The following is a 27,146-nucleotide window of genomic DNA, read 5'->3' as shown; positions in this document are numbered from 1 at the left end:
CAGGTGGCGGGTTGGAGAGAAGCAGGGACAGGCCAGAGTTTGGGGATGGGACTCACAAATAAGGAAGACCTTCCCTGAGTGAAGCTGCGTAAGGCAGGCTAGGTGGCCCCCCATCCTGCATCAACCCCAGCTAGGGGGTGGTGGGATAGGAAGCCTGTCCTTGGGGTGCAGTCTGGGCTCCCATGAATGGGCAGGGAGTGGCCGGGCTGCGGGGTCCCTGCTGTCCCCTCAGTTTGTGTCTTGTATCTCAGGTTGAGTCCTTGGACAGGATGAGGGGCAGAGAGAAGGAGCAGGGCCTGAGAGAGGCCTGGCCCCTGGGAGGGACCTGGGACAATTCTTACAGTCTCCATGGCTGTGTATTCTAAGGTCCAGAGTCCCGCTGCAGGAAGCATGGGTACCAGCTGCTGTGGGCGCGCAGGGTCACAGCGAGGGCGGGAGACTGGAAGGCCAGTGGAGGAGGGAGGGGACACCATCTTTCTCAGGTCATCAGAGGAAGTGACAAAGATAATAGGTCAGGTTCCCTGAGTCCTCACTAAGTGCTGGGCACTGTTCTAAGTGCTTCACATTATTTAATCCCGACTGCCTACCACTTTGCATGTGAGGACTCCAGATACAGGGAGGTTAAGAAACCTGCCTAGAAGCATCCAGCTTGGAGGGAGTACGGGTAGGGTTCACCTCACTCCGGAGTCCACACTCTAGATTATTGCGTTATGAGATGGACCACCTCCCAGCGCCCCACCACCCACCTTGCTTCTTTGCCTTCTCTAATGTTTGTCCTCTCCCTGCATTGTCTCCCCTGCCCTGCCCCACCCCTCCCGACCTGGCTAATTCCTACACACCCTCTAAGGATCCCCTGGGTATCTCATTCTCCAGGAAGCTTTCCTGGACCTGTCAGACTGGGTCAGGAGCCCCTGTAACAGCCGTCCTAGCACCCTGAGCTTACCCCCGTCACTCAGGGTTGTGCTTCCTTGCCCCACTAGATTTCAAGCTCCATGAGGGCAAGGCCCAAGGCCAATCTGACCTGCAGTCTCAGCTCCCCACATCCTGCAGCTCGGAGCAGTGAGTGTTTGCTGAGCCCACCCTGAGACTCAGAAACCCATGAAACTGAATGTAACTCAGACCAAGCCCACGGGTGCAGCTGAAGTGAGGCAGAACAAAGGAAGGGCAGGCGCTAGGTGAGGGTGTGCTTGCCGTAAGAGGCTTTCTAGGGAAGGCACATATAAGCTGCGTTGAGAGTAGGACTCTGGGTTAGGTGAGAGGTTGGCGGTCTCTATGGGGAGGTCCCTGTGAAAGCTCGTAATTGGGGAAAAGCCCGCTTCATTAAACTCAGCCACAATTATGCCTTGAGCTCCTGCAGTGTGCTGCCCTGGCCCCAAAAGGACATAGCAATAAAGAGGCATGGTTTCCACCTTCCAGGAATGTCCTTCCACCTGGCATGAGGAGGGGACTGGGTCTAGGACCTCTGTAGCCAGCTGGTGAGGAAACCTTTGACTGCAGAGTAAGGCTGGGTGGGCCCCAGAGGAGTTAAGTTCTAGGGCAAACTATCTGCGTGGGCGGGTGCCCCCTTCCCTACCATGTCAGTACCAGTGGAATCTGTAAAAGTGACCATGGGGAGGAGATGCCATCTCTGTACTTCTGACCTTACTCTCTGACCCAGAGTTGGATTGTGAAATTCCTGCTAAATTGATTTTTTCATATCATCCCTTGAGGTTGGGCATCGTGATTCCCATTTCACAGATCAGGAAACTGAGCTCAACGAAACCAGTTGACTTGTCCCAGTTTGCTTGAATAGTAAAGAGGAGGCCTGAGACTGGAGCCCCTTCAATCATTCACTGAATGTACAAACAGAGTGCCTCCAAGCGCCATGCACTGTGCTAGGGGCTGGGCTATAGCTGTGGAAAGCCAGTCCCCGTCCTCACGTCGTTTACATTCTAGTGGGGAAATGACAGAAAACCCAATAAATGAGTTAAGCGTCCAGCACGTGGGTGGCGATAAATGTTAGGGAAGAAGATAAAGCTGAGAAGGAGGGTAAGGAGTGTTGGCAGAGGGTAGAGGTTGCGATCCTAGATTGGATGGCCTGGGATGGCCCCTCTCAGAAGGTGACATGTGAGCAAAGCCCAGGTCATCTTGATCTGCCTTTGCAAAAGCGAGCACTCTGCCCCAGAGGAGGGGCACGTGGAAGGGTTCTTATTGCCAAGGAAGCAGTTCCAGTCCCTGGCTGGTCTCCCCACTTCAGGGCTGATTATATCTGTGCTCCAGGCATTGTTCAGTACCAGCTGCCTGGTACCACCTCCTTCTCCCCAGCCTGCAGCTTCCTGTGGTGCCACTTAGTTGCCACAGCTGTGCCGACAGCCATCCTCCCGCGGCAGCGAGCCCGGAAATCCTCAGAGCAGGGCGCCTGAGTGTGCCTGGGAGGGAGCCGCAGCTCTTTGGGTAGCCCGGGCAGAGATGGCATGGAGGTGCTGCCCACGGGTGTTGTCAGCCTGGAGAGGCCTCTGATCTTTGGGGAGGTGGCTGAGCTCCCCCATTCCAATGGATGGTTTGTCTTCCAGACCCTGACACTGACATAGCCACCATCCAGGAGGTCAGTGAGGCCGTGCTGGCCCTGTGGCTGCCCACAGACTCTGCCACTGTCCTGCGGAAGATGAATGAGATCCAGGCCATCGCAGCCAGGCTCCCCAACGTGGACCTGGTGCTTTCTCAGACCAAGCAGGACATCGCTCGGGCTCGCAGGCTCCAGGCGGAGGCTGAGCAGGCCAGGTGTGGCCCTGGGCCCTGAACTTCTCCCAGGATCGGGCTGGGGTTTTGCCCCTCAACTCTGTTGCTGGAAGCAAGAGAGGAACGTCTGCGAGTCAGAGGGGTGCCGGGGGCTGGGAGACGGGAGGAGGCGCTTCCCGTGGTAGGGGATGGTGAAGCGATATACAGCATCCAGCCGAAACTTTATTCGGCACAGCCCCGTCTTCCTTATTGGAAACCGTCCCCAGAGGCTGCCTCAGACAACCTGCTTGGTGGGGTCCTGGGGTGGAAAAGCTACTGAGTTAATACTTGGCTTCTTATCTTGGCTGGAAATGATATTCTCTGGACTGGGGAGTGAGTTGGATCCCACATCTCTTCATTCACTGTGCACCCATTCCACCCTCCCCCCTCTTCCATTCCCCCGGCCCCAGGAGCCGAGCCCACACAGTGGAGGGCCAGGTGGAGGATGTGCTGGGGAACCTGCGACAGGGCACGCTGGCACTGCAGGAGGCCCAGGACACCATGCAAGGCACCCGCCGCTCCCTTCAGCTTATCCAAGACAGGGTTGCTGAGGTAGGCATTATGGCTTCCTTCCCCCACTTGTGGGAATGAACATTCAGATTCAGGTGCAAGGCATAGAAGATGCCAGGAAGTGACCCGGGTGGAAACTGAGCTGGGGCCCTGAAGAAGGGAGCCTATGAGCCTTGAGCCTGGCTTTGAGCCTTTGGTTTTCTGCTCTCGTGGCTGCTGCAGGAGTGGGTGGGGTTGGTCAGCTGAGCTGGAGAACTGGGAGGCCTGGATGCCGGGGGCATATAGAGGATTGGGATGGTGGCGATAGTGATGTCCTGCTTGTAGAGAGTTTTTGTGGCCTGATGAGTTGGAGGAGAGAAGAATGAAGGTCACTGCCTATGAGACCCACCCCAATCTCCGGGTCTCTTTTTCCACAAAGGTTCAGCAGGTGCTGGGGCCAGCGGAAAGACTGGTGACCAGCCTGATGGAGCAGCTGGGTGGCTTCCGAGCACGGATGGAGGAGCTCGGCCGCCAGGCCAGGCAGCAGCGGGCACAGGCCGCCCAGGCCCAGCAGCTGGCAGAGGAGGCCAGCAAGCAGGCACTGAGTGCCCAGGAGGTACCTAGAGGGCAGAGTTAGCCCAAGCAAGCATGGCCGGCGGGAGCAGGACAGGACTCTGTACACTTCATAAGACCATGGGCTCCAAAGCACTTCGAGTACCAGTTATTCTGAAATATCCAGCGGGGGCTTCAGGATTAAGGCGCACCTGGCCAGGCACCTGAATTCTCCCTCTGGATGCCTTTGGTGGAGCTGGTTCAGGGATGCTGGAAACAGCCAGTCCGATCCCTCTCCTCTCACAGAGGAAGTGGTGACTCTGTCCAGACCTAAAGCTCATCTACAAAGGAGTTCTCTTGACACCTGATCCAGAGCTTGTCCCCTGTCATGGTTATCCAGCCCAGACAGAAACTCTTGACTTAGCCCAACCTGAGCCCCATCACTGTCAGAATTAGATCAGAGAGAAGGTCGAAGAGCCAGTTTCAGTGTCTCCAGCGTACCGGTGGTCCCGGTACAATGGCCAAGCTGCCAAGCATACTATTAAGTGACGACTGTGTACCTGGCCCTGTGCTGGCACTGTAGATGAAGGGAGGGGAAATATAGAAGTTAAGGTATGGTTTGTGGCCCAGGGGCTTTTATAGGCAGAATCAACCCATTGCGGATATTAGGAGGCACCTCATCTCTGTGTGCTGATTTGGGTTACATCAGGTCCTTTAGCCAAAGGTCTTTAGGACTTGGGATGATGATGATGTGGAGACTGTTCTTCCTTTTTCAGGGATTTGAGAGAATAAAGCAAAAGTATGCTGAGTTGAAGGACCGGTTGGGTCGGAGCCCCACGCTGGGAGAGCAGGGCAGCCAGATCTTAAGCATCAAGATGGAGGCGGAGGAACTGTTTGGGGAAACCATGGAGATGATGGACAAGATGAAAGGTGAGGGAGTGGTCCAGGGGCTTTGACTTCAGGGCATCCCTGAAGGCTGCTCCCAACCCAGGGTTTCTGAGGCCTAATGTTTGGAGCTAGCAGTGCTAAGGCAGTGAGATCAATAGGGATTTCCTGAGCACCTAGTAAGTACAAGGCATATAATGTGGCTTTGAGGCATGTGGACATGTTCACAAAGACTAGGCCTGCCCTCAAGAGGCTCGCAATCCATTTTTTCCTATTGGTCACCAGCTTCATGGAACTATTTAATAGCACAAAGAGGACTGTGATAAAAGCCCGAATAATAGAAGCTCTAGGGGCTCAGAGGATAAATAACGTCAGAGAGAAATGTTCAGGGAAGGTAATGTTCAAAAAAGATAAGATTTGAGGTGGGCCTGGGAGGATGTATAAGCCTGGAAGAGGCTGTGAGGAGGAGAAGGGACATCAAGACATGTTCTGAGGATGGAGGCGGGATCACCCAACTGGAGAGGAGGGTTGATGAGGAGAGAACAGGTGGGAGAGAAGTAGCACGGAGCCAGTGTGGCTGGTCCACGTGGCCGGCCCTGATGCCAGGAAGAGGTGGGTAGACTCAGCCCTGGAGGCAGCAGGAAACCATCCAAGGGTTTTGAATACGGCAGACCATAATGAAAGAAGCTTTCGAAAGGGTTCTGAGGTTCCTCGGAAAGGAGAACAGAGATTTTCAGGCTCAGTCTCTGAGATGTGATGATGGGGTCACTGCCCTGTGAATGACAAAACCAGAGCCTCTTTGAATTTTAGAGAAAGCTTTGGACAAAAATCTGTTAGGCTAGCTAGATGGACACTATGGAGAAAGGCGGGCTGGCAAGTTGACAGTGGCTGTGTCCGGCCACAACTGAAGGGGGAGGCGAGAGGAGCTGACCTAGATGGAGGAGTCCAGGGCTGGGTCAGTGCATGCCCTGGCCCTGTCCATCAGTGTCTTGTATGAAGATAAAGAATTTGCTAACCAGATCTGAGGATGACAGGTAGTTAATGCACTAGGTAACAGAACCAGCATTCTAAGGCTGTCTCAGAAGTCTAAAAGGATGGGCTGAAACTAACAGGATAAAATTAAGTAAGGAGAAAAATTCCCTCTCACTCTGGCCTTGTTTGGACCTAAACTCACAAGTATAGCTCAGGTGAGGTCTGGCTTCTCAGTGGATAATGTAGCTAAACACGTTATAACTGGTTAGTGATAAACACATATGAGTTGTTACTCACCCGAAAAAGACCCAAGAGTTTTGAGTAACTGTAAGCTTGATATAAGTCAGAAGTGCCTTTGCTCCTGCCAAAAGAGCTAAAAAATTCAAAGCAGCCAAGACGAAGGGAGTAATGGCTCAAGGATGATATTAAAAATATTTAGTAACTGGTGTGTCCTGCACTTACCAGCCAGAAAGGCTCAGGTTGTAGCATTGGAGCAAGCATTTACCTGCTTGCAGGAATTTACCTTTAATTGCAGGGTTTTGGGGAGGAGCCTGCTTAAGGAGCCTTTGGGGATGGGGGTCGGGGAATAGAACAGCAGCTGTAAAAATTTCAGTGTTTTATTAACCCATAGGTCCATGTGGGTACCCACTGGCTGAATGTCAGTCTGTTGATAACCCTGTTACACTCTGCTGATCTCCCAGGTGAGATCGAGTTCAATGGAGGCTACTACAGCTTCAAAAGGGATATTGACGAACCCACACACTTGAGAGGGAGGGTGGCCAGGGCTGGGATGTAGGGAAGGCCCGGTGATTATATCAGATGGGGAGTGGATGAAGGAGCTAGGGCGGTTTCATCTGGGGAAGATGGGGCCTCAGACATGTGAAGGACTGCCATGTAGGAAACAGAAAGAATAGATTCCTACACCCCAGGAGACAGACCTGGGACAACTGGGTGGCAGCGAGATGTGCTCAGATTCTGGCTTAACGAGAAGACTTTTTAACAAGCAGAACTGCCTGAAGCAGCCTTGTGAGACAGTGCCCCCTGGCCCTGTTCCTGGAAAGTTCAGGCTGAGGCTGGGTACCAGCTCTCATGAATGTGGAATAGGGGGCTCCTGCCTAGGATGACAGGGGGGACAGGCTGGACTCGATCACTTTGGAGTCCTGCATATCCTCCACACATAATCTGGTGGTGGTATGTGGAATGGACTGAAGGGGGAGGACTAGATTTACCTGGAGTGGCATTTTTGGGGAGAGACAATGGGGAGGAATTCTGGTCACCCAGCTCTTTTGTCCTGGTGCCCACCTGAGGAATCATTGGTGGGATGGCAGCCGTCTGGGTCCAACATAGCGGGTTTCTTATCTTGGTGCCAGTGGCCTCCCTCATCAGCCTGGGACAACTCTGCCCAGAGCAGAGGAGAAGAGTAGGGGCAGAGGATCCTTGGGGTAAGGGCTTCCTGGGTCTGGCCCCTGCCATGTTTCTCTAAGAGTGGGATGGGGGCTGGAGAGGCCTGAGGCTGGAGAGAGCTGCCTTAGGGGCCAGACTCCCTCAAGGTGGAGGTGATTTCTCCCGCAGATGCTGCGCCCAGGTGGGTGGGAGGAGAAGGAAGGGTTGGGAGTCTTCAGGTGTCTCACCAGCTCGTCTTCCTCCCCCTGGTGTTCCATCTGCCCTCAGACATGGAGTCGGAGCTGCTTCGGGGGAGCCAGGCCATCACGCTTCGCTCGGCGGACCTGACGGGGCTGGAGAAGCACGTGGAGCAGATCCGGAACCACATCAATGGGCGCGTGCTCTACTACGCCACCTGCAAGTGACGCGCCAGCATCCAGCCTGTGGCCCCGCTCATCTGCCCTCTGTGCTTCTGGGGGCCAGGCTGGCTTGGAATACTGTCCAGCTGCAGGAAAATTTTTTGCAACCTAAAGCACAGCCTGGACCACCCTGGTGTGCAGTTGTTAGGATTACTCTGGGCTGCAGCTGAGCCTGGGCTGATGGGACAACTACCGCTGAGGGACAGACATGGTGGAGGCGGGCCACATCATTGTAACCAGGAGCTCTCAAGTGGAGGGCACTTGGCTGGGCAGTGTCCTTGCCCTTCATTCTCCGTTGAGGCTGAATCCTGGACCAACACAAAAACATAACTAAAAATGATGTACAAGTGAAAAGCCCAATAAAAATCTATAGAAAGGAGCCTGGAGTTTCAAAGAGGGGAAATAGTCTGTCTCCCTGTGAAGTAAACACTTCTCATTTGTTTCTGTCTCCCATCTGGGGTTCCTGGGTACTCCTCTGCTCAAGCCCGAGGCCTGGTGGTGGGTGAAGAATAGGCTGCCCCACTCTGCTCAGTCTAGCGACTCATCACCCAGACTTGGGGAGACGGGGCCCCTTTGCTCCAGCAACTGATGGATTCTATACTTGAGCGACCAGAGGAGGCGTTTTCACCTCTGAACAACTGTACAGTTTCTCGTTTCCAGAAGAAAATGTAGAAATCCAGAGACGGGAAGCAAGCTGTTCAAAATCACACAGCTCCTTGAGGCCGAACTAAGACGAGACCCTGTGTCTCTAGAGATCTCAGAAAGAAGCTGTAAATGGATGTGTGTGTGTGTGTGTGTGTGTGTGTGTGTGTGAATGTGTGTGCTGAAAATATGGAAATGGCACGAACGTTTGTGTGCTAACTGTGGCCTGGACACTGTGCTAGCATTTTATCTACATGAACTTCTTGGTCTTTGTTGATCAGAGTAATTACTTATTGAGCTCTATGCTAGATACATCATCTGCACTATCTCATGCTGTAGGTGGCACTGTTGTCCCCAAGTGAGGAAACCAAGGCACAAAAGGTTCAGTGACTCCCCCAAGGTCACAGATGTGGCAGGCAGGGCAGAGCTAGGCCTCAAACCCAAGTTCATCTATTACAGGCATTAGGAGGATGGCTGTTCGGGCTGGACTGTCTGGGTTCCGGTGGCACCTCCGCCAAGGGGTTGTTCTGAGAAGGAAATGAGTTGATGCGTGTAGCTCATGTCACTAGGTGCCTGGCCCACTGTGTGTCCCCCGACCACTCCTACCGTCGCTAGGTCCTACCTGACCTCAAGCTCTCTGTGCATTTTCCACTCCAGGAGGCCCAGAAGCCCCTGAGCTGCTTCTGACTTAGAGAGGAACCAAAAGAAGCCTCATAGAAAAAAATATGTTCATTTTATTCAGCACAACACAGAGCCTGAAGCTGGAGGGAGCGGGAGACCAGAAAACTGGGAAGGGACAAGAACAATGTGTCTGATTTTCAGGGAGAGAGAGGGGAGCAGAGCCAGGATTTGAATTACTCGCTGAAAGAACAGTCAGCTTCCAATTTTCACTTAATTGAGTGTGTGTGTAGAGGGCATCCTGCCAGGATAATAATTCCTGACGGTACCTTGCCTTGGGTTTCTTTCTTTTTCATCTTGGAGGGTGTGGTCCTGCTTTTGGATGGGGGCAGGGAGAGGTGGATCAGAAGAGTGCTGGGCGTAGGCTGGCCAGGTTTGGAGCTAATCCTGGAGTTAGGATTTGAACTTGGAGAGCTCACAAGCAGACCACGAAGCTGCCTGTCATTCATGCAGATGCGCAGGCCACTCCATTAACGAGCCCATTCTGGCTACGAGGACGGAGGCTGGAGAGGCAAGATCCAGGGTGTGCTGAGTGGGGAGTCTGGGTCGATGCTCCGTATGGCTTTGCTCGGAGATGGTGACACAGCTTGGCCAGCCCATTAAGCTTTTCAGGACAAACGACACAGACCTGGGTGAGCGCTATCTACGGACACTCTGCAGAGCCACGGCACGTAGGGTTGGGGGCACGGAGCAGGCAGGACAGGGAGACCTGGAAGCCTCGGGTGCCGCTCCGCCCGCCCACAGCTTCGGTGAGGCCTCCACGCTTGGGACTCACTCCTGGGCCTTCTGTGAGGGTCTGTCCCAGGTGGCAGCTGTCTGCTGCTTCTGATCAGGCCTTGCTCGGCTTGCTCTCCCTTCTTCCCACTGCAGCGTAGACTCCAGGTTTGGAAAGGCAGAGAAGAGGTGAATAGCTATCTCTCCTGCAGAAGAAGGGGGTTCAGGGTGGGGGGGGGGTGCTGTCGCCTCTGGTACCCCTTGGACCCCATCACTGAGCCTCTGTGACTGCGATTTCCCCCTGAGCCCACGACCCTGGCCCTCCTCCCTCTAGTTCCCTCACCTGAAAATTGTAGTGACATAGACACAGGCCCCTGGGATCACATAATGAGACAGACTCCAGTCTGCCCCACCCGGCAGTGGGAGCTGCCGCTGGCTTTAACTGGCACCATGACCTCCGATTTGAAGTTCCTGGAAAGGAAATGGAGCGGCCGGCTATGATGGAGCATTTGAGGAGGAAGGAGAGCCGGGATAACTCTCTGTGCCTGTGGCTGCCACTCAGCCCTCCCTTTATGAGGTTCAGAAAGTACGAGCCTTTATAGAAAAGATGAATGAGATAACCAAGCCCCCAATGTCCCCCCCAAAACACAGAGGCCCTGGAAACTCAAGGAATCTAACGCCCACCACTCATATCTACCCAGCTTTCTGCAGGCATTTATAATCCCTGTTGCCTCACTAAACTTTGACAGTACCTCTGTGGGGCAGGCTGAGCAGGTATGATCCAATCAACCCATTTTACAGATGAGCAAACTAGAAACAGAGATATGGATTGAAAAGACAGTGGCCACACAGCTGGTGAGGAGTGCGGACAGGACTGGAGGCATTTCCCTTGACCCCCTCCTCCCTCCCCATCCAGAGCTCTTCCACCCTACAGAGCTGCCCCCAAATGGGAGAGGCTCTTTGGTCAATTTCTTTCAGCTCCATTGCCTGAGTTCTTTCAGACCCAGGCTGAGCAGGGCTAGGCCTTGGGCTTTGGCTGAAAATACGTACTGTCTTCTGTTGGCCTTTTTGAGGAGCGTGGGCTCAGAGCAGTAGGAGGACTTCCCTTTGGTCCCGACGCTCAGGCAGCTGGAGCAGCAACCGCAGGGCCCGACGGCCAGGGGTCCCTGCTGCATGGGCACAAGGCTGCTGCTGATGCGGAGGGAGCCGTGGATCAGGCAGTTGAGGGACTTGCCCCCAGGGGCGGTGGGCTGGGGGCCATGTTGGCAGGGCAGCCGGGTCAGGGCAGGGAGGGTCACACTCTGGTCCAGGGCTGGTGCCTCGGTGACGGTGAACTCAGGGGAGCTGGGTCTTGAGGCTTCAGACGCTTGAGTGACGGGTGGCCCGTGCTCCACCTCCGGGCGGACACCTGGGCTGTGCAGGTTCATGTGCAGCTTCCTCATGTGGTGCACCACGGCTGCCGCGTTGAAGGCTTGCTGAGGAGATACGAGACCAGTCTCTGGCCGTCTCCATCCTCAGAGGGCCGTGAGGCTTAAGCTTTCCCTTTGCCCTGGGACCTCTTGAAACCGATGTGTGCACTTCTCATTTCAGAGAGGGTTCAGGGAACTCCAGGGTCTGCCGGGAGACCCCAAGGAAAGCCCCTGCCCCAGCTGCCCCAGCCCAGCCTCCAGGGCCTAGACAGCCTGCCCGCCTCCTGGAGAGGACCACTCACCCTCCACTTGCTCTTGGCAAAGTTCTTCTGGATCTGGAGGCTGACTGACGGGTAGATGTCCCGGTGGAGAGCTGTGTTTCCGTTAATCCTGTGGACGTGGAGGGGACCCCTGGCTAGTGGTGGTTACAGGGACTCAGCCAGGGGTTGGGCAGGGGGCTGGGCATGCAGGTCCAGGGTAAACTGAGTGGACTGCCTCAGGACAAGGACAGCCGGAGCTATGAAGCGGCTGGAGGCAGGGCTCCTCTTTCCGCCGGGCGGGCCATAGGGGGCCTATGCTTTAGAAACTTGCTTTAGAGCTGGGTGGGCAACCTATAGCCTGTGGGCCAAATCTACTCATTGCCTGCTTTTGTAAATAAGATCTTGCTGGGACACAGACGTGCCCGTTCATTCAGCTGTGGGCTATGCTGCTTCCGAGCGGCAGATTAAGTGGTTGCCATGGAGACGATACTGGCCAGCAAAGCCTAAAATATTTCCTATCTGGCACTTTATAGAAAAAGAGTTTACTGACCCCATCCCCCCACCCCATGTCAGAGGGCGTTTGGGCTGTCACCATCCTTTGGCTCAAAACTTTGCTCAGAACCCACCTTCTCCTTCCTCAGTAAAGCCACCCAATACAGGTTGCCCTTTTCTTGTCCCCTCAGCCTGTTATTCATCCATCTCTTAAGTGTCCCTCAGACACTTGCCACGTACATAATACTTTCTAGGTACTTAGGGACCCAGAGAAGTAACAGACGTGGCCCTGATCGCTAGGGGCTTACAGTGTAGGTTTGAAGCCTTGTTTCATGCCATGAACTAGAGTAATTCATGGTGAGCTGTGTAATGGATAAGGAAAGACGGGAGGTCTGTCCAGATTGCAGGAGACAGGGCTTTAGAGAAGGACAAAAACTGCTCTGGAGCCTGAAGAATGCTACATCGATTGCAGGGCATTCGATGTGGTGAGAATGGTATGATCCAAGGTGTAACTTGGGAAAAACCTGGTTTGGAAGGCGGGGGAGGGCAGGGAGAGCAATATAGCTATTAGGCCTTTCTGGAATACAGAAGGTACGCTGGGAATCCTGAGAAATGCAGTTGGAGGTAACGGGTCAGGCCAGATTAGGGAAAACCTAGGCTTGCTGTGGTGGCAGTTGGGGAGCTTGTAAATTTTCCAGCAGGGGTGTAGCATGAAAAAAGAAGTGTTTCAAGACTTTATTTACCTGCTTTACCAATTGGTTGCTTTGTGATTGTTCTCAGCGCACCTTGCATGGAACAGACTTTGATCCCAGAGTAAAATGATGTTCTTAAGGACAGGGCAAAGTTACCTGTCTAGCTGTATCTGCCTCCTGAACTTGACTAGACGACCCAGCTGCCACCATTGGGTCAGAATCCACTTACTTAAATGCTATTTTCTTCTCTAGCTGGATCTGGTATGTGCCCTTTGGATGTCACACAGTAAACAGCTAGGGCAAGCGGACTCCAGGGAAACATGCTGTGAACGAGTCAGCATGGTGTTTGCGGAACAACAGGTGAGGGTCTAGAGCCCATCCCCCGTTCCTCACTCACCAGGGGTGCCTCAAGGCCTTCTCACAGGTGTACCGCTCATTTGGGTCCTTCTCCAGCAAGTGGCAAATAAAATCCTTGGCTGGGGGAGCAATCAAAGATACAACAGATAAGGACCAGATTTCATGACTGATGGAAATTCACTTCCAGGCTGGTGGGTGGCACTGAAAGCTTTAGCTCATCTTCCAAAGAGGCAATTTTAAGAGTCTTGAAAGAGAGAAAAAAACCAAACCACCTAACAACAACCCACCACAAACCCCCAGAAAGGCTCTATGCAGCCGTGTCACCCACCCAACACTGGAGGTACATCTCTGGGCACGAGGCACCAACGTGCCTGATGCCATGCGGGTGCACGTTTGCACCAGTCAGGGGCCAGCACTGCACATGGGCACACGTGTGAATGCTAGCTTATCCCAGCTCTGATCCCCACTTAATGGACCCAACAACAAACACTGATAACCTTCCCATACACAGACATTGCAGACGCCTGATCTTGATACGTGAAAGGCAAAACTTGGCCTTGCTTTTGCCACTCCTGCCTGGAACACTCCCTTGTGCCTGGCTCTGCCCTCCTGGCCCCTCATCTGAACCACCTCCTCCACTGTTACCAGACATACTGCGGTTCTGCCTCCAGGAAAACAAAAGCATTAACCTGAGATGCGAATCACTTACTTGGCCTTTGACCCAGATGAAGATTTCTCCACTTTCCTTGGAGCCTGTTCTGTTAGATTCCCCAGGGACCGTCAAGAGCCAGGACTGGCATCCTTTGTTCAGCTCTTGTCTCTTGACAGCCTCTGCCTTGAGCCTGTTATTTTGTCCTTCACACTGGCTGGTCTTACCTGACTCAGAAATGTCATCCCAGAACGGAGACTCAAACTCATAGTAGCCCTCCTTGATTTTCTCAAAAAGCTTAGACTCAGTGTCTTCATAGAAGGGGGGATACCCACACAGCCTGCAGTGGAATAGGAAGGTACATGCTGCTGAACGACCCCATCCTCCCTGGGCCAACCTCTCCCCTCTGTCCATCCTCCCACTATATACACAGGCAGGCAACATAAAGGTCCCCACCAGCAGTGTGACCAGGACATGGGTCTGCCTCTGATTCAGGAATGATGCAGGTTCTGTCAAGTGTTTATGCAGGAGTCAAAGCTTGGAACAGGCCACCCTGGAAGGCCTCTTTGAACATTGTATCCCCCAAACCCTCACCACCTCTCCACACACTTCCCCTGACTCTCATATAAACTATTTTTAAGAAGGATGGTAGAAATGTCCACTTGAATGTAAGTTTCATGAGGGATTTTTTAGGCTCCTTTGTTCGCCATTCTTCAGTAATTAAACCACTGATTGGCACAGAGCAGACAGTCAGTGAATATTTGTTGAGTAAATGAATGACGAGAAGCATTATTCAACATAAGCTGAGGAAATAGAGAAATGCATCCACACTAAGGAGTAAATGACTAATCACAGGTTATTTTCCTAAGAGCAGAGTTTGCTATAGGTGAGAAGGGATGCTGGGGAAGAGGCGGTGAGCAGGTCTGGAAGGGAGAGCCTGAGAACGTGTGGAGAGGAGCAGTGACCGGGTTCGGGTTCATCCAGGCCATCATTTTGCCTTGGGCTGACGTTGCCAGGAGACAAATCTGAGATGTGAACATTTTGCCCACTTGGCTTCTAAGCTTAGCTTGGCTTCTCCCTCTTTTATTGCTCATTCCACAGAGTGGGACTCAATGCATTTATATACAGTAAATGGGGGTGGGGTGCTTAAAGAGGGAGTGCCATGTGGCTGAACGGTGGGTTCACACTGAGCTCTGTTTTTATAACCTGGTGGAGATCAGGACAAGAGCCTTTGGAGCTGTGTGCGTAAGTGTGTGTGTGTGTGTGCATGTGTGCATGCGTGTGTACATGCACGTGCTTTGGAGGTGGATGCTACTCAAGGAGCTGAGATGGGGAGGAGAGAAGAAAGGGTGAGCAGGCTCTGAGATTCCTCAGGAACTGAGCCAATGCCAGCTTCTACTCACAATATGTAAGTGATGACTCCAATGGACCAGCAATCCACAGCCTTGCTGTAGGGTTTCTGAGCCAACACTTCCGGAGCTGCAGCAAACCAAAGGCAGAGTCAAAGCTGAGCAGGGGCAAGAGAGAAGGCTGAGGGGTGAGGGACAAGTGTCAGGACGCAGCTTAGCGAAGAGGACTAGGGTAGCGCCTGGGATAGTGTTGTTTTTTAAGACTGAAAATTCCCCTAGGGCAGGGATTGTGTCTTTCCCAGCAGACTAATCTTCCTCTGTCAGACTGAAAGTTCCCATGACAGGGCCTATGACTCCCCCATCAGACTGGGGATCTCCAGGGCTATGTTTTCCCCATTAGACTGAGTACTCTCTGGAGGCAGGGCTTATATCTCCCCACTCAGATGGGGGACCCCCCAGTACAGGGACCTTGTGTCTCCTTGCAGACAGGGAAATCTGCAAGGTAAAGGCTGTCTCTCCCACTAGACTGGGATCTCCCTGAAAGCAGAAGTTCCATTAATTGAGGACTTCCATTGAGTAGTAACTGTCCCATCAGTCTCTGTTACCTTCTGAGGGCAGGGCTTAGTCTACCCCATCGGATCAAGAGCTCCATGAGGGAATGGGCCATGTCTTCCCCTGATTGGGAGCTCTAAGGCAGTAGTGAGCTCTGTCTGCATTTATCCCAGATACCAGGGATTTGTATCCAGTGGACTCAACATGTGCTGGTAAGTGACCAACCTCTCTTTTAGGGAGAGAGAAGCTTCCCTCTGTTGAGTCAGGGTTCTTCTTCCCACTCCCAGCCCCAATCAGGTGATGAGTGGTTAAGAGGGAAGGGGCAGTAGTGGATGCTCTGAGTTTTGGCTTTCTCCCTCCTAGATCCCATGAATGCTCTCTCCTGGTACCCTGCCTGCTCTCACCTTTTGGGGGGCCCTGGAAGCCTATAGGGCTGTTAGGCAGGAGGCCCCACTTCTGCCAGTTTCCCAGGGTATTTTCTTGGGTGTATATTTGGGGACCCATATTTGAGTTCCTCAGATTCAAACACAACACTGTGCCTCCAGGATACCACCAGTTGGGGGGCTGAGGTCTTCTCCAGACTGGGAGAAAGTAGAAGGAGGTCTAGCGGCCAACCTCTCAGCAATTTACTGATCTCTGGGTTTGTGATCTTTTCTCTGTCCCTGGTCTAGATAAAGGCAGGGAGTCTGTCTGCAAAAGTGAGAGCAAAAGTATAGATAGGAGGAGTGGGAAGGCTCAAGGGTAGGATGCCTTTGAAGATGTAGGATTTGTGAGCAGGAGGGTCCAGATGGATTGGCTGGCCCTAAACCTCATAAGTGACTGTACTACCAGGATCACCCCTGAAATTGAACCCTGTCTCCTTACAACAATCCTTCTTCATGAATAACATCCATGTGGTGGAGTGTAGCCAACTGGTCAACCTCCCTTCTGTTCCTAGACTCACCCACGTAGCCTGGGGTCCCACAGGCAGTGGACATGACACCATTCTGCTCCATCTTGGAGAGGCCAAAGTCTGTGATCATGATCTTAGAATTCTCCTCAGGGGTGAGGTACAGCAGGTTTTCAGGCTATGGGAGAAGAGAAATATCATGTAATGCACGATATAATCACATGAAACAAGCATCACTTTCCTTCCCCTGAGGGAAGGAAATTTCTTAGGGAGCTGCATCCTGTGCTTCTGACTTCAAAGCCAGACTAATCTCCCTCCATTCTTCCTTCCTTCTTCCTACCGGACCTTCAAGCCCTCTAACCCAGCACCTTGAGTTTTGGTTTTGGCCCTGACTTTGCTTAGCTTTATAACTATTAATGTACTAACCCTTCCCTCTTCTCATCTCTAACTACCCTAAGACTGTTTTGCTTGTTGAGGAAACCAGCCCTTAGTTTATTTTCTCTGATCTCTCTAAAGTCTGGTAGGTGTCTGTTGCAATGTTGACTTTCAATAAGTATTTATTAAATTTGACTGTGGCTAAATTCAAGAAATGTATGGATTATTTTGGTAACCTAGTAGGGTGAGGCCTAGTGAAAAGTTCAGGAAAAGGCTGAGGTGCAAATGAACAATGATTGTTGTCACCCAAGATTTGTTTTAGAATCTGAGGGATGAGCTAGTCTAGCCCTCTCATTTTACAGAGCTTAGACTTCCCATGACCCATGTAGCTTCCTTCCCTGTTTCCCATTGAGGGCCCCGCCTTGGCACCTTTAAGTCTCTGTGGACGATGCCATTCTCGTGGAGGTATTTCACTGCTGACAACACCTGCTGGATCACCAGGCTGGCATCCTTCTCTGTGTAGACACCCCGTTCCAGAATCCGGTCAAAGAGCTCCCCACCAGAAACACTGTGGGCACAGGGGCAAGTGCAGGAATCCAGTACTTATTTCAGGTCAAAGGGACATGAATTCATTTGTTCTGTAGCCCTGGGGACACAGCTGTGATGGAACAGGCAAGTACCCACAGACTATGATTTGAGGGGTGCAGGGAGAACTACTCCAACCTCAGAACACATTCTTTGGATACCTGGAATGATATCACTAGGGAGTCATTTATTTGGGTCAACCATTGACCTCTCCTTGAAAAGTTTTTTTTAAAATGCAAAATGCCTCTGGTTAGGGTTTTGCAAGAAGCCAATAATCAACTAACACAACATTGTAAATCAACTATACGTCAAAAAAAAAAAAAAAAAAAAAAAGGAAGCCAATAATTGCTTCCTGTGGACACGTTTCTTAGCTGCCTTCTTTCCTGGCCTAGGACACAGGAAGCCATGATGCAAGGAAAAGGTGAAGCTGAAATCAGACAAAGTAGAAAAGAGAAGTGCAGATGAGGCTAACTGGGCTTATGCCAGGATTTCTTTCTTCATTTTGGAAAGTTGAGCTACCTAAAGCTGAAATTATGAGGTGGAATCATATAGTGACTCTAATAGTAATAGTGTTTTTAGGCTCACATGGTATGGTATCTGAGGATTCAGAGGAGCTTTAAGGTCAGGTCCAACCCCCATGTCTTGAACGTTCTCTCCACTATTTTTGCCAAGTTTTCTAGACAGTACTGGAACACATCAGTGGCAGAGAACTCACTCCCTCCTAAGACAGACTGTTTTATTTTTTGTCACTTTCTTACTATTCCTATATATTATGATGCAACCTGATTCCCTGTAGTTGCTGCAAGTGACACTGGTTGTGAATATACACACGTGAGAGCACCATGCAGCAATAAGGAAGTAGAATTTCTCTAATCAGAATGCACACCATCCTACTCCTTTTGTTTCTGTCCTGAAGCTCTGGGCTCTGCTATGGGAGCCAGGGGCCCATGAGAAAGATACTCTTTGTACACGGGTATGAATTCCTGACTCAGACTGGTCTGGGTCCTGGAGCTTGTGCTCTAGGAGGCTTGTCGTACTTTGGTGACATCTAAACCTGCCCATCTTCCTACCTGGAAGACTGTGTGCTAATTCTGTTGACTTGGCCTCATGAAGATGCCACATGGTCCCTGCTTACTTGTGAGTGCCGCTCTGGGCCCCTCCAAGCTCACTCCCTTGACTGCTTGCTACCACCATTCACTGGGCCTCAGGTGAGCCCAGGAGTGAACAGCCTGAGTCAGCTCATTAAAATTTCTGAGGAATCAACCTATCAGTCAAAAACATGGCATCCAGCTGTGCTGAGATTGTCGGGTGATGCGTGTGTGAGTGAGTGTGAGTGTGTACTTTATACACAGAAGCATCTCTGAGCCTAAGGCTGAGCCTTCAGGAGCACTGACCCGCCCTATAGCAGTCACGCTCAGGCATAGCTCTTATTTGGATATGACAGTGACATGGACACCTTTCTGATGAGGTACCATTTCTGTCCTACCCATGGGCACACGCACAATACCAGCTTATTGTTAACACTGGGTGCCTCTCTTTTGAGAAAGTCATTCTTTCTATTGAATTGATATCTCTCTACCTGTGGCTTCTACTCTCACGGTAATTTCACCCTGGAGGATGTTAAGATATTTAATGCCCGGTTAAGAGGACATGGACTGACTGGTCAAAATGGACTCAAGCTATGGTGCCAGAGAAGGGTTCTGGAGGCCTCCTGCTATGTCAGGCATTACCCCTTCAATTGTAGGGTTGTGGGGAGGTCCAGAAAGTTGGGGGTATAGGGAAGCAGGGAAGGATGGACAGGTTAGGGCCACAGCTATTTGCTGACCGGTAGGAAATATTTTAACAAGTGGTAAGGTTACACTGGTACATACCAACTCAATCATCAGCCCTAGTTTTACCCCTCGGTCCACTCAGGACAAATCCATGACCAGAAGGAACTCTTGGCATTTCAGGGTCTCTTGCACTAATTCTTGATTTGTCTTTTAATCACCATCTTTCCCTCATCACCGACCAACCTCTTCTAGTCCTCTAAGGCCCCGCAAGACATGTGTGGAGAAGCAGGTCACCTTCTACTTACAGCTGCATGACCAGGTAGTAGTGAGTGGTGCTCTCATAGATGTCCTCCAAGGTCACGATGTTTTCATGCTTGATCCTGAGGAAGAGTAAGGGTAATGGAGAAAGACATATGGTTCAGGTTGTCCAGACAAAGAACGCAGATCTAGCCCAGCTGGACCTTAATTTCTTTCAGAGACTATTGTTGACAATGTTTAGGAAGATAGGGTCCTTGTGAAGCCTTCCTAATAAGTAGGCAGTCACAAAGAAATTCCAGAGAAAAGATTCCCAGAATGGTGTTCAGTTCATATTTTTGAATGGGTAATTGATCCTCGTGCCTTCAGGGAACAAATACTTCATTGTTACTCCAGGAATCTCTTTAAACTTTACCAAAAGAGAAAGTTAAAAGAACTGAGGGAGGCTAGGGGAGCATCGATCACTAGGTTATTCTACAAAATGGGTATCCAGGTCTCCTTCAGAAACATCGCATGAAGTGTGATCCCTCAACAGGTGGGATTTTGGTTAGCTAAGCCTCCTCATGGGTAACCACGGAGGACGTGCTGCAAAATTATTGTTCCAGGATATTGTGAGAAGTAAGACAGATGCTCATTTTGAGGGTCAGTTCGGTGGGATGCCTTAGATCAGTGATTCTTAAGCAGGGGCTCTTTTGTCCCTGAGGGGATCTTTGACAATATCTAGTGACATTTTTGACTGTCACGACTGGGGAGGGGGGAAGTGCTCCTGGCATTTAGTGGGTAGAGACAGGAATGTTGCTAAACATTCTACAATGCTCAGGAGAGCCCTCAACACAACAAAGAATTAGCTGGTTTAACATGTCAAGAGCAAAGTAAGAGAGTAGCACTGACATATATACACTACCGAATGTAAAATAGATAGCTAGTGGAAAGGAGCCGCATAGCACAGGGAGATCAGCTCGGTGCTTTGTGACCACCTAGAGGGGTGGGATAGGGAGGGTGGGAGGGAGACACAAGAGGGAGGAGATATGGGGATACATGTATACGTATAGCTAATTCACTTTGTTGTACAGAGGAAACTAACCAACATTGAAAAACAGGTATACCCCAATAAAGATATTAAAAAAAAATAAAATGTCAATAGCACTGAGGTCAAGAAACCTTGCCCTAGATTACCTTTGTCTGGGATTACTCAGAGGCTGAGGCAAGCAGAATTATCATATTAGCTGCGGGGCTGGTTTCTAGGCAGCATCTCTGTGCATGCCCATCCAGGAGGAATGTCTCTAAGAAGTTTTACTCAAGGCTGTGCAGCACAAGGGTTAACTTAGACTCGGAGTCAGCTGGACCTGAGTTCAGGTCTGACTCAGGCACTTACTAGCTGGGTAACCTTGGCTGGTTTACTCAGATCTTCTAAGCCTCACTTTCCTTGTCTGTAAAGTACATCTTTCCCATAGAATTATATCAGGATGAAAAGAGATAAGACGTGTAATATGCTTAGTACAGTGCCTGGGGAAATAGAAAACACATAATCAATAGTAGCTAGCATCTTTAAGATATTAAAAAAAATACAGACCCCATGCAGTGGCTACATGATGGATTCAACTACATTTATAATCTGATGATGCTAACAGTAATTTATCGATGATTCACTCACTGAACAAATATTTATTGAGCACCTGTGCCGTTAGGGACTGGTGATACAATGCAATGATAAGAAAGACCACCTTAGTCCTTGCTCTCAATGAGTTTACAGTCTCTACCCTAATCTCCCTGAAGCCCAGACTTACATCTCTAACATCCTACCAGACACCTACCTCTATGTAGAGATAGGTGGATATTTATTTATATTCAATATATTGCAACCAATTTCTATTTCCTCTCAGCCTACACATCCTTTTCATTTGCTATCCCAAGTAATGATATGACTGTCCACATAACAGCTCAATCTCAGGGTCTTTTTTTTTCTTAAATTATACATATATATTTTATTTACACTTTAATATGTTTCATGATAAACAATTTTTTTTCCGTCTTAACCATTTTTTAAGTGTACAGTTCAGCGGTATCAAATACGTTCACATCGTTGTGCAAAAATTACCTCTGTCCATCCCCATAACTGTTATCGTCTTGTGAAACTGAAGCTCTATGCCCATTAAACAATAACTCCCTGTTATTCCTTGCCCCCAGCCCCTGGTAACCACCTGTCTACTTTCTGTCTTTATGATTTTGATTATTCTAAGTACCTCATATAAGTGGGATCATACAGTATGTATCTTTTTCTGACTGGCTAATTTCATTTAACATAATGTCCCCAAAGTTCATCCATGTTGCAAACAAACTGCAGAATCTCCTTCCTTTTTAAGACTGAACAATATTCCATTGCATGTATATCCACATTTTGCTTATCCGTCCATCCACTGATGGACACTTGAGTTGCTTCCATGGTTTAGTTATTAAGAATAATGCTGCTATGAACGTGGGTGTACAAATATCTCTTTGAGATCCTACTTTCTCAGGGCCTTTTTAACGCTTTTCTTTTTTACACTCCTACCAGCCAACCCCCAAACCTAATCACCTCTCTCTCTGAAAAATTTCTTGAACCCAGTCTTCTTGCCACCACGTGATCTTGCCACTACCTTTGCTTGCGTCCTCATCCCTTGCCTTGATTATTGAGAAAGTCTGGCAATTGGTCTCCTGTCCTCTAGACTGGCATCCTCCAATCCATCCTCCACCACCATGCTTAAGAGGGATGGCTCTAAAATATAAATCCGATCATGGGACTTTTGACTTAAAATCCTTTGATGACTTTTCTTTGCCCACAGAATAAAGTCAACATTCTTTATCACGGCATCTAAGACCCTTTATTATCAGATTCCACTTGACCATTTTAGTTTCATCTCCTGTCCCTTGACGGTACTCACTCTCAGTTCAGGGGCTTCCAGTTCTAACTCTCGCCTAACATCCCTTGCCCGTCCATGATTCTGTGTTAAAGTTGACACTACTCTTGGCCAGACTTCCCTTTCTGTACTGCCCCTCCTGCCTCCACAAAATTCTACTCATCCATCAAGGTCTGTCTTCTTTGAAAATGTACCTGAAACACATACTCGTGAAAACACACATATAGGCAACCTGCATCTCTGTCTCCTCTGAACTATGCCTTTTGCTGTGTGGCTCACATCCAACGGGACTGGTGCTACTCATGGGCACCTTTGACTCTGTTCACAAAATGCGAGCTCCTGAGGCTAAGGAATGTTGTTGGTTTCATCCTTGTGGTCTTGATGCCGAGTAAACTTTTGGTTCACCATAGGGGTTCCACAAGGGCTTATTTCATGAGTCCCACTCTAAACAGTTGACGATATGTTAGTGTCAGCTCCCTCATGATAGTCGGGGTGCTGAACCTGCATTTGCTTTGGAAGAAACTGAGGCTCATTTCCAAATCTTGTGCTGCTTCCTTAATTATTGATTCTTCCTGGTGTTGGCCTTCAACTGATTTTTGGTCATTTGAGCTAACTACCCTGGGGTTTATGTACACAAACCAACTCTGCTATCAGTTGATCACTAGTTAATTTGCTGAAAAAAAAAAAAAAAGAAAATCAGCTGTCTGGCTAATATAGCTGATGGATCAAACTGACCCATTAGCTCAATCGAAGGGAGTAATACCTTTGGGTGTGGAAATTCAGCCCCAGTCCTTCTCGAAGGTAATTTGTGAAGGAAATGTTGTGATCCCACGGTTGCACTCGACCAACCCTAGGACCCACTCACTTTTTCAACACAGCGATCTCATTCTCCAGGCTGCTGTCCCGGAAGGCAGGCGACTTTTTGATGCACTTCAGGGCAAAGAGCTTCCCAGTTACCCTTTGCTTCACCAGGAAAACTTCTGAAAAAGCTCCTCTGAGTAGAAGACACCAAGAGATAAAAATTATTACTGGCCGGTAGAGAGCATTGCTGGAGGCAAAATGGGTAGATGAAAGAAGGTGGGACTGGTAAGTCATTTCATTGTCATCGTGGGCACCCCGAGGAGCCGTATCCATGGCAGACCCCATCTGACATGGCCTTGTGTTCTTTCTTTCACCTGTCACGTGGGAAAGAAAAGATTCTATTACAGACTCAGGGACTAGGCGGCTACCCTTGCCTAGTTCCATAATTTGATAATGGTTCCCCTCCACTTGGCAAACCCATTAAAGAGAGGCCACTGCTGATCTTAGCGAGGCGGCAGTGATAGCTCTTGCTCTCCCGGCTTCACTATGCTGCCCAAGGACGTCAAGAAGAAGAAAGATGCTGGAAAGTCGGCCAAGAAAGACAGAGGCCCAGTGAACAAATCTGGGGGCAAGGCCAAAAAGAAGAAGTGGTCCAAAGGCAAAGTTCGGGACAAGCTCGATAACTAGTCTTGTTTGACAAAGCGACATATGAGAAACTCCGTAAAGAAGTTCCCAACTGGAAGCTTATAAACCCCAGCTGCAGTCTCTGAGAGACTGAAGCTTCCTGGTTCCCTGGCCAGGGCAGCCCTTCAGGAGCTCCTTAGTAAAGGATTTTTAAGCTGCTTTCAAACATAGAGCTCAAGTAATTTACACTAGAAACACCAAGGGTTGAGATGCCCCAGCTGCTGGTGAAGATGCATGAACAGGTCCCACCAAGTGTACACTTTGAAAAATAAAATTTTATTAAATCAAAAGAAAAGAGAGGCCACTGCAGAGTCAATTTACTTGGCTTCTCCCAATGTTGTGTGCTGTGTGGTCACTGTGTGGCAGTTGGAAGTAGCACTGGGAGACAGGGCTCTGACAGTGAGAGAAAAAAGACTCTTGTATCTGTTTTAGATACCGATGATTGCCCTGAACCAATGATGAGCGGCAAGGGAGGTGAGCGTCCTCTCGCTCAGTAGGATCTGTGAGGACAAAATGGAACTCAGCAGCTCTGGGCAGGCTGTCTGAAGACAGAAACGATGGAACCCAATGGGAACACAGGGTAGGATTCCGAATTGCAGGCTTCTTGGTTCAAGGGGGTCCTCTGGAGACAAGGCCATAACAGCAGTTAGCAAATGGTGGATGCTGGAGCCTGATGGCCCACGTTAGAACCTCAGCTTTTTGGGTAACAAGTCACTTAACTTGCGTATGCACAGTTTCTTCATCTGAAAAGTGAGAATGTCAATAGTATCTGATTCATAAGGTTGTTTAGAAGAGTACCTGAGTTATAGACATAAGTGCATAAAAGTTTTCCTGAGATCTAGTAAACTACATGGGCTAGATACTATTATTCTTATTAGTACTATTATTATTTGAATACCAGTAGGGAGAACACCTGATTGTAACAAGAGGCGATAGCGTTTAGGTGAGGAAATAGCTGAGCCATCCTCTCCCCTGCCATCTGGGGATTCTAGCATGAAGCCCCGATAGCAATCAGGCTTGTGTAAGGACATTCACAATCTGCATTAGAAAATACTTGGTGTTTCCTGTTTCCCCCAGCTGCACTTGGAACTGAGTTAATTAGAGCCTTCAGAGCTTGCTCTATTCATTCATTCATTCATTCACTCATCCCTCTAATCAAGATTTATTGAGCACCTACTGAATCTTAGACACTAGAGACAAAAAGGGAAGTGTTTCTGCTCTCAAGGAGCCTGTAAATTAGTGAAGAGCACAGACAAATGAGCAATTAACATTCACTTTGAAAAATGTTATTAGGCATTACATGAATACTTGTTGAGCTGACAGAACCTCTCCGTGTTAGGCACTGGGATTCGTATTGGTCTAGCTTAGAATCTAGCGTGAGAGACACAGATCAGCGGGAAGTATTATGAGACCACAGAAAATGCACACTTAAGACAGGTCCTCTGCTATGGTTGGGCGGTTACACACTGTATAATTCCAGCAGATGCCATCACCTTGGAGCCACTGTACCTTTTCATACTATAATTAGAAGAACATTTTCGCTCTGGACAGCAAGCTAGAGAAAAGGGCGCTTTTCCCTAATGTGTCCAAACTGACCACTTGGGATGGCGGAGAAGCACATCATTTGTGGCCCTCTGACTTAAGAACACACTGAGCTCAGTTTTAAGGGATCAGTGAGAGTTAGCCTAGGGAAAAAACAAGTTGGAAGTGATGTTTCAGGTGGGGGTGGGGAAGAAGCATGAGAAAAAGCCTAGAGGTGCAAAACAGCAGGGAGAGGCAGGGCTGCCTCGGGTAATCCAGCCTCTTTTGCTAGAGTGTGAGACGGGGAACGAGGAGAGACAAATTGGATAGGCACCTGGTCCTGTGCCTGGCAGCATATGGAAGATAGTCAGTGTTTGTGTGATGGATGGATGGATAGATGGGTGGATGGGTGGATGGGTGGATGGATGGGTAGGAAGTTTGGACTGGGATTATCTGTGTGTTCTACTCATCTTGAGACCCCACTTTCCCTATTGTAAAAGGAGAGTTGAACCACACGGCCTTAAAGATTCCTTCCACCTGTGATGTTCTTGGGTCCACCTTCAGATTTCTCCCCTTTCACCTGTATCTTTAGAACCACACATGGATGGTCCCCTGATTTCAAAGCTGATACCCACTCTGGGTCCACTTGTAAAATGAGATCAAACCTTCCTGGGGGACCCTGCAGTTTGTGGTATCTCCTAGGGTTGTGCAATGTTGTGGTAATTACTGCTCTTTGGGCTCAGGCAGCCTTGCATTGTGCGTGTGTGTGGGGGTGGGAGATGTGGTGTGTGTGCATGTGTGTGGGTGTGTGTGTGTGGCAGGGGCAGGGGAGAGGGATTAGAAGACTTAATTGTGCCATTTGTCAGACTGGGGAGCAGAGAGCTAGTTTTGAGTGGCCAAGGTTGCTTGGGTCAGAAGGCGAGATGGGCAGAGGCTTCAGAGCCAGGAGCAAACGCTTGCCGCAATAGATCTTGATTTGCGTTTCCTGCTCTGAATAGCTCTCTGCTCTTGCTGGGAGCCTGGGTGATGGAGAGGAAGGGAGGAACCAAGAAGAAAAATCTCTTCCTTGGCAGTGAAACGAGGAGGCCTGGGACTTGGGTGATGTACCTTCTGTAATGGACAAGTTTTGCCCAGTGTCCCTACAGCTACCCAGGGCCCCGGAATTGTGGGTGGCATCTGGGCAAATTTCACAAAAGCCTGTTTTCCCTGGTAGGTTGTTCCAGAGGAGCTGAGGACTAGAGGAAAGGGGCCTTTTTCATGGGATTCTGGTGCTTCCTGAACAGGGGAATCAGCTCTGTCTAGCTGCCCCCTCTGTGGAGAGCACCTCACCTGGGTAACTTTGTGGGGTCTGCAGCCTGGGGCTGCCTGTCCCCATCCTGAGCACCACAGAGGTGACTTCTTCTTAGCTTTTGTTCAGCCTTAGCTGCTGCAACAGCTGTGACTTGCCCTGTCTTGTCCACCTGCTTCCCTCAAATTAGTGCTGGGCTGGGTACATTAGAGCCACCAGCAACATTTAAAATACAGATGCCTGGGATTTCCCTGGTGGCGCAGTGGTTAAGAATCCGCCTGCCAATGCAGGGGATACAGATTCGATCCCTGGTCCAGGAAGATCCCACATGCTGCGGAGCAACTAAACCCGTGCGCCACAACTACTGAGCCTGTGCTCTAGAGCCCGCAAGCCACAACTACTGAACCCACGTGCCACAACTACTGAAGCCCACACGCCTAGAGCCCGTGCTCCGCAATAAGAGAAGCCACTGTAATAAGAAGCATGCGCACTGCAACGAAGAGTAGCCCCTGCTCACCGCAACTAGAGAAAGCCTGCATGCAGTAATGAAGACACAACACAGCCATAAATAAATAAATAAATAAATAAATAAATAAATAAATATATATATATATATTTATAGATGCCTGGCCACTGGGTCCTAGCCCCTTAAATTTCAGCTTAGTAGTCTGGGACCAGGAACTTGTATTTTTCAAAAATTCCCTAGACTAAGATGATTTTAGGGAATTATTCATTTTCTTGAGTGTGACAATGATATTTGTGAACATAGAAGAAAATGCCCTCATTCTTAGGCAGGGCCGACAGAGGACTCAGAGGTGATGTGTCATG

At 49.8% G+C, this 27,146-nt stretch overlaps 2 protein-coding genes and 1 pseudogene across 9 annotated transcripts in view; 2 read left to right on the top strand and 1 right to left on the bottom strand.

The window, feature by feature from the left end:
- The window catches only part of LAMB3 (laminin subunit beta 3), a 68,558-nt gene extending 60,570 nt beyond the window's left edge, over nucleotides 1-7,988 (top strand). For 6 of the 7 annotated variants that reach the window (XM_060294143.2, XM_060294126.2, XM_030872917.3 and 3 more), the window contains 5 exons: nucleotides 2,553-2,760; nucleotides 3,168-3,309; nucleotides 3,686-3,862; nucleotides 4,575-4,728; nucleotides 7,327-7,987. In XM_060294143.2, the coding sequence (XP_060150126.1) occupies nucleotides 2,553-2,760; nucleotides 3,168-3,309; nucleotides 3,686-3,862; nucleotides 4,575-4,728; nucleotides 7,327-7,463 (818 nt within the window). In that variant the 3' untranslated portion in view covers nucleotides 7,464-7,987. Of the gene's footprint in view, nucleotides 1-2,552; nucleotides 2,761-3,167; nucleotides 3,310-3,685; nucleotides 3,863-4,574; nucleotides 4,729-7,326 lie in introns of all 7 variants that reach the window. The other variant, XM_060294152.2, reaches the window with a different exon arrangement.
- Nucleotides 7,989-8,813: 825 nt separating this feature from the next.
- The window catches only part of CAMK1G (calcium/calmodulin dependent protein kinase IG), a 29,267-nt gene continuing 10,934 nt past the window's right edge, over nucleotides 8,814-27,146 (bottom strand). For both annotated transcript variants that reach the window (XM_030872918.2, XM_060294080.1), the window contains exons 3-13: nucleotides 22,890-23,018; nucleotides 19,178-19,252; nucleotides 16,945-17,083; nucleotides 16,195-16,318; nucleotides 14,754-14,829; nucleotides 13,578-13,690; nucleotides 12,742-12,820; nucleotides 11,203-11,290; nucleotides 10,542-10,966; nucleotides 9,835-9,962; nucleotides 8,814-9,697 (exon numbers count right to left, since the gene is read on the bottom strand). In XM_030872918.2, the coding sequence (XP_030728778.1) occupies nucleotides 9,872-9,962; nucleotides 10,542-10,966; nucleotides 11,203-11,290; nucleotides 12,742-12,820; nucleotides 13,578-13,690; nucleotides 14,754-14,829; nucleotides 16,195-16,318; nucleotides 16,945-17,083; nucleotides 19,178-19,252; nucleotides 22,890-23,018 (1,339 nt within the window). In that variant the 3' untranslated portion in view covers nucleotides 8,814-9,697; nucleotides 9,835-9,871. The remainder of the gene's footprint in view (nucleotides 9,698-9,834; nucleotides 9,963-10,541; nucleotides 10,967-11,202; nucleotides 11,291-12,741; nucleotides 12,821-13,577; nucleotides 13,691-14,753; nucleotides 14,830-16,194; nucleotides 16,319-16,944; nucleotides 17,084-19,177; nucleotides 19,253-22,889; nucleotides 23,019-27,146) is intronic.
- LOC132596842 (small ribosomal subunit protein eS25 pseudogene) lies at nucleotides 23,372-23,747 on the top strand (annotated as a pseudogene).

Source organism: Globicephala melas, chromosome 1 (assembly GCF_963455315.2).
Source record: "Globicephala melas chromosome 1, mGloMel1.2, whole genome shotgun sequence".
In the NCBI taxonomy this organism is placed as follows: Eukaryota; Metazoa; Chordata; class Mammalia; order Artiodactyla; family Delphinidae; genus Globicephala; species Globicephala melas.
Note: the sequence above shows the minus strand (reverse complement) of the source record. Positions and strands in the feature narration are given on the sequence as shown.